Source organism: Camelina sativa, chromosome 4 (assembly GCF_030686135.1).
Source record: "Camelina sativa cultivar CO46 ecotype springtype chromosome 4, ASM3068613v1".
Classification (NCBI taxonomy): domain Eukaryota; kingdom Viridiplantae; phylum Streptophyta; class Magnoliopsida; order Brassicales; family Brassicaceae; genus Camelina; species Camelina sativa.
The window spans coordinates 13,408,580-13,420,752 of NC_141883.1; the positions used below are offsets into that span (position 1 = coordinate 13,408,580).

At 37.4% G+C, this 12,173-nt stretch overlaps 1 protein-coding gene across 1 annotated transcript; it reads right to left on the bottom strand.

Annotated features, from left to right (window-relative positions):
- Window positions 1-9,592: 9,592 nt before the first annotated feature.
- LOC147945708 (cytochrome P450 708A2-like) lies at window positions 9,593-11,666 on the bottom strand. Its single transcript, XM_087510150.1, has 7 exons — window positions 11,468-11,666; window positions 11,200-11,352; window positions 10,859-11,107; window positions 10,613-10,705; window positions 10,446-10,524; window positions 10,245-10,351; window positions 9,593-9,985 (listed from the first exon to the last, which is right to left on the bottom strand). Exons 1-7 carry the CDS (start codon window positions 11,591-11,593, stop codon window positions 9,764-9,766), a joined length of 1,029 nt encoding a protein of 342 aa, XP_087366276.1. The 5' UTR covers window positions 11,594-11,666; the 3' UTR covers window positions 9,593-9,763.
- Window positions 11,667-12,173: the final 507 nt, after the last annotated feature.

Consider the following 12,173-nt stretch of genomic DNA (forward strand, 5'->3'; position numbering starts at 1 on the left):
TGTATGAATGATTAATTAAAGACGTCAAGTTGACTTGGAGTCTTGGACTAGATCGGGAATTGAATATGATATCTTGGATTTTCCTAAAATAATGGTACACCCCACCGAACATGCATAAATTATTCAATAATCATTAAAAAAATATTTTACAGTACATTAGAGAAGGCCGGTCCACTAATATTGGTGGCCCAAAGCAATTAAAAAATGTGGCTTTCTTTTATAATTTTAATTTTTTTTAAAAACTAAAATCCCAAGAAAAAAATAAAGAAAATATACAATAATATATATAAATGACAAAAATATAAAAAAATAAATGTAATAACTCAGAAAAAGAAAACAAAAAAGGTTGATGTGGCTCATATATATGGTATATTTATGATGTGGATTTCAAATATTCTGGTTTAAAGTCTATTAGATATACAAAAATGTAGTTTTAAAATCACCAAAAATAAATGTAGCCCTAAGCCTTCGCTTAGTCCGCCTGTCCTACAAACCGGATCTGGACAAGGATCTACAAATACGCAGATATACAAATAAATATTTAATTTATTGATAATATTTAATTTTTAAGGTTTAATTCGTAAAGAAAATTGGACAGTAAAATTATTATTTAACCGCATATGTAAGACCATCTCCATCAATATATCTTATAAGTTTTTTATAAGTTTGCTAATAATAAAACAAAATAAATATAATGCAAAGAGCTTAATTTTACTAAGCATCAATAGTTAATTTTAGATGTTTTAGATTCATTTAAAAACCTATGTGTGCCAACTTTTGATTGGCCGGGAGAAAAACAAAAATTTTTAATTTATTTATTTGTTTTGTTATTCTCCCTCGCCTCTCTCGATTGATCGATGGCAAAAGCTTCATAGAAGAATAAGCGTAGAATTGAGAGGTGAAACAATCGAAAATTTTTGGTAAAAATCTTTTTTGATTTTATTTCTAGAGCGACATACATTAGAGTTTTATGGATGTGAGAAAAATTAGGGTTTTACGAAAAAATTAGGTTTCTATGATGACAGATGATAGCTGTTTGGGAATGTGAAATTGATCTGTTTGTTTGAATACATTGCGTTGAATGCTCTAAAGGGCAGGAAAAAGTCTAATTTCATTTCTGAATTGTATTATTATAAAACCAAACACAATAGTCCACTCTGATGTTGCTGACAAGGAATGCTCTAAAGGGCAGGAAAAAGTCTAATTTCATTTCTGAATTGTATTATTATAAAACCAAACACAATAGTCCACTCTGATGTTGCTGACAAGGATCCTATGGGGGTGGAAAAGACTGTTGGGGAGTTTTTTAACATGGAGGAAGATGATTTGTTGGTGGAAGAGGGGGCTGAAAAAGATCTGGTGGAATCGGATGGTGTAGGGGATGTTTTCGCGGCACCAACTAGTGAGGACATTCAGGCGGCTCAAGGGGAGAAGGGGAAGAAAGGAAAAGGACATTTGGTTCTTAGGGGGGTCAGCACGAAGAAGCGGAACGCTAATCTGCTGTTGTCACCAAGGCGACGACCTCCTCCGACTGTTCCAGCTCTTGGGGAAAGCGAGCATACTCTTAAGGCCCAGGAAGGGCCTAAGGGAGGTCACGGTGGGCACAAACCACCAAAGCCAATGGTTTTTAAATGAATATTATGAGTTGGAATTGTCAAGGTCTCGGAAATAAGACCACTATCGGGAATCTCCGGGATCTTTGGAATAAGCATCGGCCAGATTTTTTATTTCTAATGGAAACAAAACAATCTTTTTCTTTTTTGGAACAATTTGTAGGCCATTTTGGCTATAAAAATTTAAAAACTGTGGAACCTATTGGTTGTAGTGGAGGGTTGGCTCTCTTTTATAATAAAGATGATTTTGATGTGTCAATTTTATTTGAGTCAAATCGTATAATTGATGTTGAGGCTGTCTATAACGGGCGAGTAATTCACCTCACTTTTATTCATGGGGATCCTGTCCCTAAGAATCGGGATTTAGTATGGGAACGGTTATTGAGAATAAGCTCAACTCGGTCGTCTCCTTGGTTTATTATTGGGGCTCTCAATGAATTAACAGGAAATCACGAGAAGCGAGGGGGTAAACTTCGTCATGCTTCTTCATTTCTTTCCTTTCATGGAATGATTCGGGACTGTGGTTTTTTGGAATTTCCATATCTCGGAGATTGGTTGTCGTGGAGGGGTTGGTGGGATAAAAAACCAATCCGTTATCGTTTGGATAGGGCTTTGGGTAATGAGGACTGGCATGATTTGTTTCCGGACACGGTTACAGAATATTTGCCAAGGATTGCTTCGGATCATGCCCCGCTTATTGTCAATATAGGTGCCAAGAGATCGTGTGGGAAACGAACCTTTATGTTCGATCGTCGGTGGATTGGTAAGGCGGGTCTGATGGAGTCTATTTCACAGGGCTGGAATGGGGGACATCATGAGGGTCCGACATCAGTTGTGGACAAAATTGTGAATTGCCGACGAGCTATATCTCATTGGCGCAAGGAGCAGGTCTCGTTTGGGCGAGACATTATTGAGGATCTCAAACGCCAGTTGGCAGTGGCCCAAGCGGATGATGCGGTTTCTTCGGGGGTTATCACTGATTTAACCATGCGTCTGCGGGACGCCTATAATGATGAGGAGATTTATTGGTATCAAAAAGTCGTAATAGATGGATGCGGGTGGGGGATAAAAATACGAAGTATTTTCAAGCTCAAACAAAGCAGCGACGGGCTCGTAATAGGATCACTGGGCTTTATGACAGGAATAATGTTTGGTCAACTAAGGATGATGATATTTGCACGGTGGCGGTCTCGTATTTTGAGGACTTGTTTACTTCTATTCATCCGTCTAATTTTGAAGCTGCTTTAAGTGAGGTGAAGAGGGTAATAACGGAGGACGTAAACGAACGTTTAACAGCTCCAGCAATGGAGGCGGAGGTCCGTAAGGCCTTATTCCTGATGTCTCCGGATAAGGCCCCGGGACCGGATGGAATGACAGCATTGTTTTTCCAGAAGGCTTGGAGAGTGGTCAAAGAGGATCTTGTGGCTATGGTAAATCGGTTTTTTGAAGAGGGTGTTTTTGATAAAAGTCTGAATAGGACGCATATTTGCTTAATTCCGAAGGTGGCTAAGCCAACCCGGATGGCGGAAATGCGGCCCATTAGCTTGTGTAACGTGGGGTATAAGCTTATTTCAAAAAATTTGTGTCAACGGTTAAAAGGAGTGTTACCTGAGCTTATCTCGGAAACACAATCTGCTTTTGTCCCAGGACGATTGATTTCGGATAACATTCTCATCGCCCAGGAGATGTTCCATGGTTTACGAACAAATCCATCGTGTAAAGGAAAATTTATGGCGATCAAAACGGATATGAGTAAGGCGTATGATAGGGTTGAATGGGGTTTTATTGAGGCTTTGTTACGGAAGATGGGCTTTGGGGAGATCTGGATTTCTCGGATTATGTTTTGTGTCACTTCTGTAGAATATAAGGTTCTTTTAAATGGCCAACCTAATGGTAGGATTGTTCCCGAACGGGGTTTACGGCAGGGAGACCCTTTGTCTCCTTATCTGTTTATTTTGTGCACGGAGGTCTTAGTTGCTAATATTAAGCGGGCAGAACGGGAAAAACAAATAACAGGGATTAAGGTAGCAAACAAGTGTCCGCCAATCACGCATCTGCTTTTTGCGGATGATAGTCTTTTTTTCTGCAAAGCGGAAAAGGCTCAATGTGAGGTTATTTTGGGTATTTTAAACCAGTATGAGGCTGTATCGGGTCAGCAAATAAATTTTGCCAAATCTTCGGTTCAATTTGGTCATAAGGTGGATGACACTGTGCGGTCAGAGATGCAGGGGGTTTTGGGGATTTCGAATTTGGGTGGGATGGGATCTTACCTCGGGCTACCGGAGAGTCTGGGAGGGTCCAAGACAAAAGTTTTCTCTTTTGTCCGGGACCGCCTTCAGGGTCGCACGACGGGTTGGTCGGCGAAACTTCTCTCCAAAGGGGGAAAAGAGGTGATGATCAAGTCCGTTGCCACGGCGGTTCCCACTTTTGTGATGTCTTGTTTCCGGATTCCAAAAATAATAACGTCAAAACTTACGAGTGCAGTGGCAAATTTTTGGTGGAGTACCTCAGGACAGTCTGGGGGGTTGCACTGGTTAGCTTGGGATAAACTCTGCTTCAGTAAGCAGTTGGGGGGTTTGGGTTTCAGGAACGTTGATGCCTTTAATACGGCATTGCTGGCAAAACAATTGTGGAGGCTGATTGAGGCCCCGGATACATTGTTTGCTCGGGTTTTCAAGGGCAGGTATTATCGCAATTCCAACCCTATGGATCCGCTACGCTCTTACTCTCCATCTTACGGGTGGAGAAGTATTACTTCTGCTAGATCTTTGGTTAATAAAGGCCTTATTATACGGGTCAGTTCGGGGGAGTCCATTTCCATATGGACGGATCCCTGGGTACCGGCTCAATCCCCAAGACCAGCATTCAGCAAGGGTCCCCATAAGGATCCTTCTCTTAAAATCTCTCATTTAATTGATTGTCACACTAATACTTGACGTATGGATAGACTTAAGGAGTTTTTTGCCCCGGAAGATGTTGATCTGATAGGGGCTATTCCTTTAGGAAGTCGTCGTCTAGACGATTCCATGGGTTGGCATTATACGAAATCAGGAAAGTATGCTGTTAAATCTGGATATGAAGTGGAACGTCGTTTTGCTCCACAGCTTACGATGGTCCCTCGAGTGGGCCCAGAGATAACTCCTCTGTTGGCTGCTGTTTGGGATGTCTCTTGTCCACCAAAAATTAAGCATTTTATGTGGCAGGTTTTGTCAGGATGTATTTCGGTTTCGGCAAAACCTGCGGCGGAGGGGTATTCCCTGTGACTCTGCGTGTGTACGGTGTGGGGCTGACGAGGAAACAATTAATCATGCTATTTTCAGTTGCCCACCGGCTCGGCAGGCATGGGCATTAGCCCAGGTTCCTGTAGGTCCTGGCTCCTTCCCGACGGAGTCCATTTATGCTAATGTAGACCATTTTTTAGGTTCTTCTAATCCGGCCTCTCAGGTAGCCGCGTTCTCGTGGCTTATGTGGTATATTTGGAAAGCGCGGAATGCTCGTGTTTTTGAGAGTGTGATGGAAAATCCAATGGATGTAGTTCGGTTGGCGGAGGGGGAGGCAAATGTCTGGTTACAGGCTCAGGTGGAGGTGGAGGATGAGGATCAACCCCATTCTCCACTTGTCCCCTCTACTAGACAAAGGGGGCCCATCCCTTTTCTTCCTACCTCTTTTACAGGATATCGGTGTTTTGTTGATGGCTCTTGGAAAGCGACAGATGCTCTTGCAGGTGCAGGTTGGTTTTGTTCTTCCATTGAAGATTCGAGGTCAGATATGGGAGCTACCAATTTCCGTAGAAGTTTGTCTCCACTCCATGCTGAAGTAGAAGCTCTCATTTGGGCGATGCGTTGCATGATTGGACATGATTATCGGGACGTGGTTTTTTCTACGGACTGTTCTGATTTGGTGAAGATGGTGTCTTCTCCTCATGAATGACCGGCTTTCACACCCTACCTCGACGACATCAAGATAGATCAAGCGGAGTTCTCTTCCTTCTCTCTATCTCTAGTTCCACGTAATGCGAATGTCAAAGCGGATTCTCTGGCACGCCAAGCGCGACTGTCACCGCAGCATGTTTTGTTTGTAACTCTTTTCCTCCAAATTGGCTCGTTTGAGTTGATTCTATTGTTGTCAAAAAAATAAAATAAATAAATAAAATAGTCCATTCTGATTTTTGAACTGTCTTTAAACATATTATAAAAATAAATACAACCACTAAATATTTTTAAACGTAATTAAACTTTTAAATAATCTAACAATAAGAAATATATATATATTTATATATTATGATAAATAAATAGATTTTTTAAAGAAATAGTATTTACATCAAATTTAAGATCATTTTAAGATTTAATTGCTGATTGAACTAACTTAAATTTGGTTGAATATGGTTAAGATTCTTTTGTAATTAATTACATATCTTCTAACATGGATAATTATTGCAGGTAACAAAAATAATATTTAAAGTGGTTGCGGTTGTAAAAAATGAACTACCAATTATTTAGCAAAGTGAATATTCAAAAAAAAAATGTTACAAAAAAGTTCTATTACCAAAAAAAGAATTTTTTTTTTTTTTTTTTTTTTTTTTTTTTTTTTTTACAATATACAAAGAAATACAAAGAAAAATTTAAGAAGAGTGTCGTGAAGAATCCCTCCAAACTAGTTGATCAGCACAGTCGTGATACATTACGAAGCCGTCTCAATCCAAGGCCCCCCTCTCCTTTTGGTTTACATACGCCATTCCAAACTACCTTATATCCAACTGGAGTATTTGGGTTGCCCGGCCATAGAAAAGTCCAACATAACCTCTCAAATCTCGATATTGTCAAAACATCTAGTAGGTAATTAAAACAATGAATACAAGAATTTCGAAATGCTTGATATGACACAGGAGATAAAGTGCAAGCGTTCATGAGAGCAAAAACCGAGAACATATATATCTTATCAATGAATTGGGGGGGGGGGTAATCATGCACGCCATTGATTTTGTAGTAAACGGTAGCCCCAAATAGGGGATATATTGGTATAGAAACTGAGTTTCTCACAATGAATTTGTTGAATGGAAAAACAAATTCACTTAAGAAATTTCTCCAAAAACTGGATCTAAGCTCAAACAAAGAAAGAAAAATGATTCTTGAAAAAGAAGTTAGGTTTTCTCTCAAGAACAAAGAGGAATTAGCCATTAGGGTTTTAGTATTAATTGCTGGATGATTTTACATAGAGAAGAATCCCATCTATTTATATGAGATCTTAGGTTACAATATAAGAACACTTTCCTAATATTTCGACCGAATAAAAGGGGAAAATTCCCAATAACGATCAGGTCAGACTTGAGAGACGGTCTCGGAGGTCGACTGGCTGAAATTAACTGGGCTCCTGTTTGTTGGCCTGTTTGGCGGTCCTGGGAAAGAATTCCCGGTTTGGCCCAGCTTCATAATTGATCGGTCTGCCTCCGGTTTAGGTCAGTATGTCGAGGGTGCTAAATCTCGCACCAACAATTGGTGACTATCTAATGGAATGCCATGAGCAGTCGCAGCTTCTATGAGTTCCTGCAGGTTATCTCGACCTCCCACATGCAACTCCAATTTATTTGCATTGATGTGCAGGCAAGATATCAGAGATAGCTCCCCAAAAATACAAATTGTTTCCCGTAGTGATGAAGAGGAACTATCTGAGAAAACTAAAATGTCATCCGCAAAGTATTTAAACTGCACGGTTTAGTAATCGAGATAAAACATTTTGTACCACGACAAACAAGTAAGGGAACATGGAGCAGCGTTTGTCAGAATCCCTCTGTTACTTGCAAAAACCCCTTTTAACTCACCATTAATTACCAATGAGAAGAATGCAGTGGATATGCAATATATCACCTAAGTCTGGAAACCCCAATGCCTTGAATATGGAAATGATAAGGGACCATTAACATGTATCAGAAGCTTTAGATATGCCAAACTTGATGGCACTCCTAGGAGCTATGAAATCTTTGTGATATATATAATCTTTCACAAGTTTTGTTGCCAAAAAGACACTTTCCAAGAGCAATCTTCCCTGCACAAAATCCATAAGTATAGCCTTTAACCGGGTTGTTAGTATTTTTAAAACCACCTTGTATAACATATTTTATCAATCAATTGGTCTATATTCCTCTATTGTGGCATATGCAACTTTCGGATTCTTTGGGATAAGAGCCAAGAGAGTAGTATTTTACCAGTCAAGACATTTGGTTAAATAGGAAAAAAGATTGCATATATATAGCAACTACAAAATCATACTTGACTCATACTAAAGACAGCCACATAGAAAGTTTGTGTATCACTCCGGTCCACACACGTTTCTTAGACGACGATGAAAATAACGTTTGCTTTATTTCACCATTAGAAACTGGTCATACCAGCTCAGAGCATTGTGCAGGAAAACACTATATATAACCCAACATATCTACTAAGTCTAAGTATTCATGAGTTACTTTCTCAAAATCATCCTCTTCTTTTTCGAGGAAATCTCCAAAATGTCTGGACGCCTCAGCATAATCTCATCGGATTAATTAGTAAGAGCAGCCCAAACTCGCTTCAAACTGCATTACGGAAAGTATTTGGGTACGCCACTCAATGAAAATAAGAGGTATTTTTTGTCCACATAGCTCAGCACAAACATTTAGTAGTTTCAATATTCAATTTTGCTTATTTTGTGCTGTTTAATTAATTTAAATTTCTATTAGTTATTGGTATAACTATAATACTTATAAATAGAGATAATTTAATGGAACATTTTCAATTCACAATATCGTACATTTTTTTTTGTTTTTTAGGTGAACATTTTAAGAGGAGAAAAAACTCTCTAAAAATCTATATTAACATTTTTGAAGTACTGGTTTATGTCTTTTAAATTTTAATTATTTAATTTTTTTTACAACATTAACCCCTAAAACAATTCCATAAATAACATTGCAGAAAAACTCAAATACTAAACTTTCTCAAATTGACCAACATTTGTTACATTTATTGCCATAAAATCTTAACAACATCTATACATTCCGATTTTTCCAAAAACAACTCTACCCATTAAAGTTTTAACCCATTAAATTTTCAAAACTATTTTTATGGATGCTAGAATCTCTCAAATTCAAATGATATACAACAGATTTTCCATAACAAAAGTTTACAATATCCATAATTATATTAACATTAATAAAATTCCTAAAGCGAAAATCCAATTACAAAATGTCACATTAAATATGTTGAAAACCCTCATATAATTTGGTTTATTTTTTATTTTTTGAGGAATTACCAAAAAAACAAAAATTCTATTAATTATCATAAACTATATATTGACATGGAAAAATTATAAACTATATAAGTATGTTAATTTGGTAAAACAATTAACATAATTAAACTTGATAAAAAAAATTATTTTGATTATTTTTTTTATGCAAAAATTTATTTTGATTTTGGTAAGACGGGTTGGCATTAATCCTATATAGGGAGTTAAGTGGAATTGCTTTTTTTTAAACACTTTTAGATGTGTACCAAGAGATAAATGTATTACTAGACTATACATATACCACACGGGTTAAAATCTTGAAAACACTACAAAAATCCTATACTTTGAATACTTATATCAAATACCTGTAAAATTTTATATTTTTTAAATTAATAAAACAATAATAAAATAACAAATAAATACAATATAAATTTCATATTTTTAAAATTAAAAATATTGTCTCGCGGTGTACCGCGGGTTAAATCCTAGTGTATTATTCATTTAACTTATTTATCATTTCCTAAGTTTTTTTTCTAGTAGATGAACATGATCAGTAATATATATAAACATCGTTGGAGAAGATAAAATTCCTGCTATGATTTGTTGATTACGTGTTACTAAAGACTTTATCGTCTAGCATTAAGAAATAGAAAACAAAAATTGTATGATTATATTATTATTATTATTACCGCATTAAATATCATAGAAGGTAGAAAGCTGTAGAGTTGTAGAAGATATTATTATTGTCACGGCACTAAAAGTTCATATAAGGTATTTAATTTGTAGAGTTTGCTTGTAGAAGATATTGAAATCGCGAGCATTAATATTATAATGTTTAGGAAAAACAAAGAAGATACGAAGGAGATTTATGTAGTCAGAGGATGTCTGCGATAAGGTCATGTGGAACACTTGGAGATGTTTATTGAAATGCCCTCAGGGAAGAAAACAGCTGGCGCTCGAATGACCTCAGAGCCTTTGAACAACGAGAAATCGTAAGTTGTGATAAGATGGTGGAGGAAAATTGAAATCTGAAGTCTCGCAAATTCTGCACCAACGCACTGTCTAACTCCTCCACCAAACACCATGAATGTTTTCGACCCAGACCGCACCTCTTTCCCCTGCACACCATAACCATCATCAATGTTCCAATTAATAGATTAGCTAAAAATACGTACGCAGTTTTTTTTTTGTTTTTATGTTTTGAAAATGTTATTCCGCCTAATGCATACAATTAACAAAATTTCTGTTGAATGATAAAACGTAAAAAACAATATATGATTATTTTAATTTATCATGCACGTATTAAAAATATAATAAATCAGAGTAACTTCGTTCATCTACTAAATGTTCTGGCGTTTTCGAGTAAATATACAATACCTCCCATCTCCATGGATTAAACTCGAAAGGGTTTTCATATACTTCAGAATCAAAATGAACCACTGAAGTTGCAACCAACACTACCCAACCAGCTGGAATAGTGTATCCTGTAGTTACAAAATTTCGTAAAAAACAGTCAACTTAAAAAAATAAATACTTTAGTAGTATACGATATATCACATGATCAGTGTTAGTACTTGCCATTGATTTCCACATCCTCCACCGCCTTTCTAAACACAACCGGAGCCATGTTTGCCAGTCGAAGCGTCTCATTGATAACCTAGAAAGTGTAAATAAAAGGTGCACCATGTGAACCTTACAATATATTATACTAGCCTTAGACGAAAGAAGATCAAGTAATTAGTTACCATGTTGGTGAAAGTCATCTTGTGTCTGTATTCTTCCCAAGTAACTCCACCTTCTTTATCTTCTCTGCTTTCAAGGATCCCCACGTGCTCTCTCTGCCAAATTACAATATATATATATATATATATATATCAACATACAGACAAATAAGCTTGTTTGTTTGTGTCTAGCAAATAAAAAATACATATTTGCTAGAATACCATCACATGGTTAGATGTAAAAATTATTAGCTTCTCTAAACATTTTACCTTCAGTTCAGCGAGAACTTTTGGGTTTTCCGATAGGAATTTGACAGCGAAACAAATGGTCTTAACGGTGAGCTCCTGAGTGACACATGAAAGAACAAAGATGAGGCTTACAATCGCATCTTGGGTCACTAAGCTTCCTTCTTTCTCAAGCTCTTCCATCACCGTGTTAAGGAAGTCATCGTGCTTTTCTGTTGACGCATTCCTCTTCGAGTAAACATCGTTTAACAGCTTCATCCCATCTCGGCATGCCTGTATATAATAAACAATTATAGAAATCAAGGGTTTATATAGTATTGTGCTAGCCTAGCTCCCCAAAATATAAGAAAAAAAATAAGTCTCACCCGAAGAGTTTTGTAGATTCCCTTCAAGGCCTCTAGAGTAAAAGATGGCCGAAACCAATCAAAACTGAAGGCCTTGAAATTATCCATAAGCTTTGCTTGAGTCTCTGGTTTGAGATTACTTATCATTTTTGGTGTCAAGTGAGCTGTTATCATCTACAAAGATTAAAAACAGATTAAAGAGCCAGTGAGAGACTATACCACGCAACAACATTAACTGTATTGTCAATGAAATTTGTCAGAGACACAAAAAAAAGGATAGATAATATACACTGAAAACTGCATCCCTAACATCGAATCTTCCTTGGCTAGCCTTCAAACTGAGATGCTCGCGGGTCACGCGGTCCATATCTTTTAATATATTCCGCTTCAAATTCTCCGAACCCACAAGCTGCATACTTATTAGTTTGATGTGCTTGTGAATGTTCCCGGTCTTGAAAAATATGCTCTCTTTTCCCAAAGACTTCACTAAACCACTACACGAAAACACGGCGTTTGGGACTACCGGAATCGTCTCAAATCAGTCGCTAAGTCGGTATGTGCGACAATTGAAGGACTGTTATATTTGGTCGCAAATATTTGGTCGCAAATTTTTTTGGTCGCAAACCAGTCCCTTATTTGCGACGCATTCGAGACAAGGATTGTGGTCGTTAATTAGCGACTACACACAGACCGAAACCTGCCGTCGTAATGAACGACTCTATAGTCACTCACTGGCGCAGTCGTAATTGGCGACTACGGACAGACCGGAATATATCGTCGTAATTAACGACGGTATAGTGACTCGCCTTGGCAGTCGTAATAGACGACTTCTTTCAGACGACATGGTAGTCACAAATTAGCTACGTTTGGAAGACTGACTTAATACCACAGTAAACTTTAAAAATCTGAAATTTGGTCCTAAAGTAGTTGCTGTTTCGTCACAAGGTAGTCGCAAAGGAGTCAGAATTGTTTGTGACGGACTGAAGACTAATTTT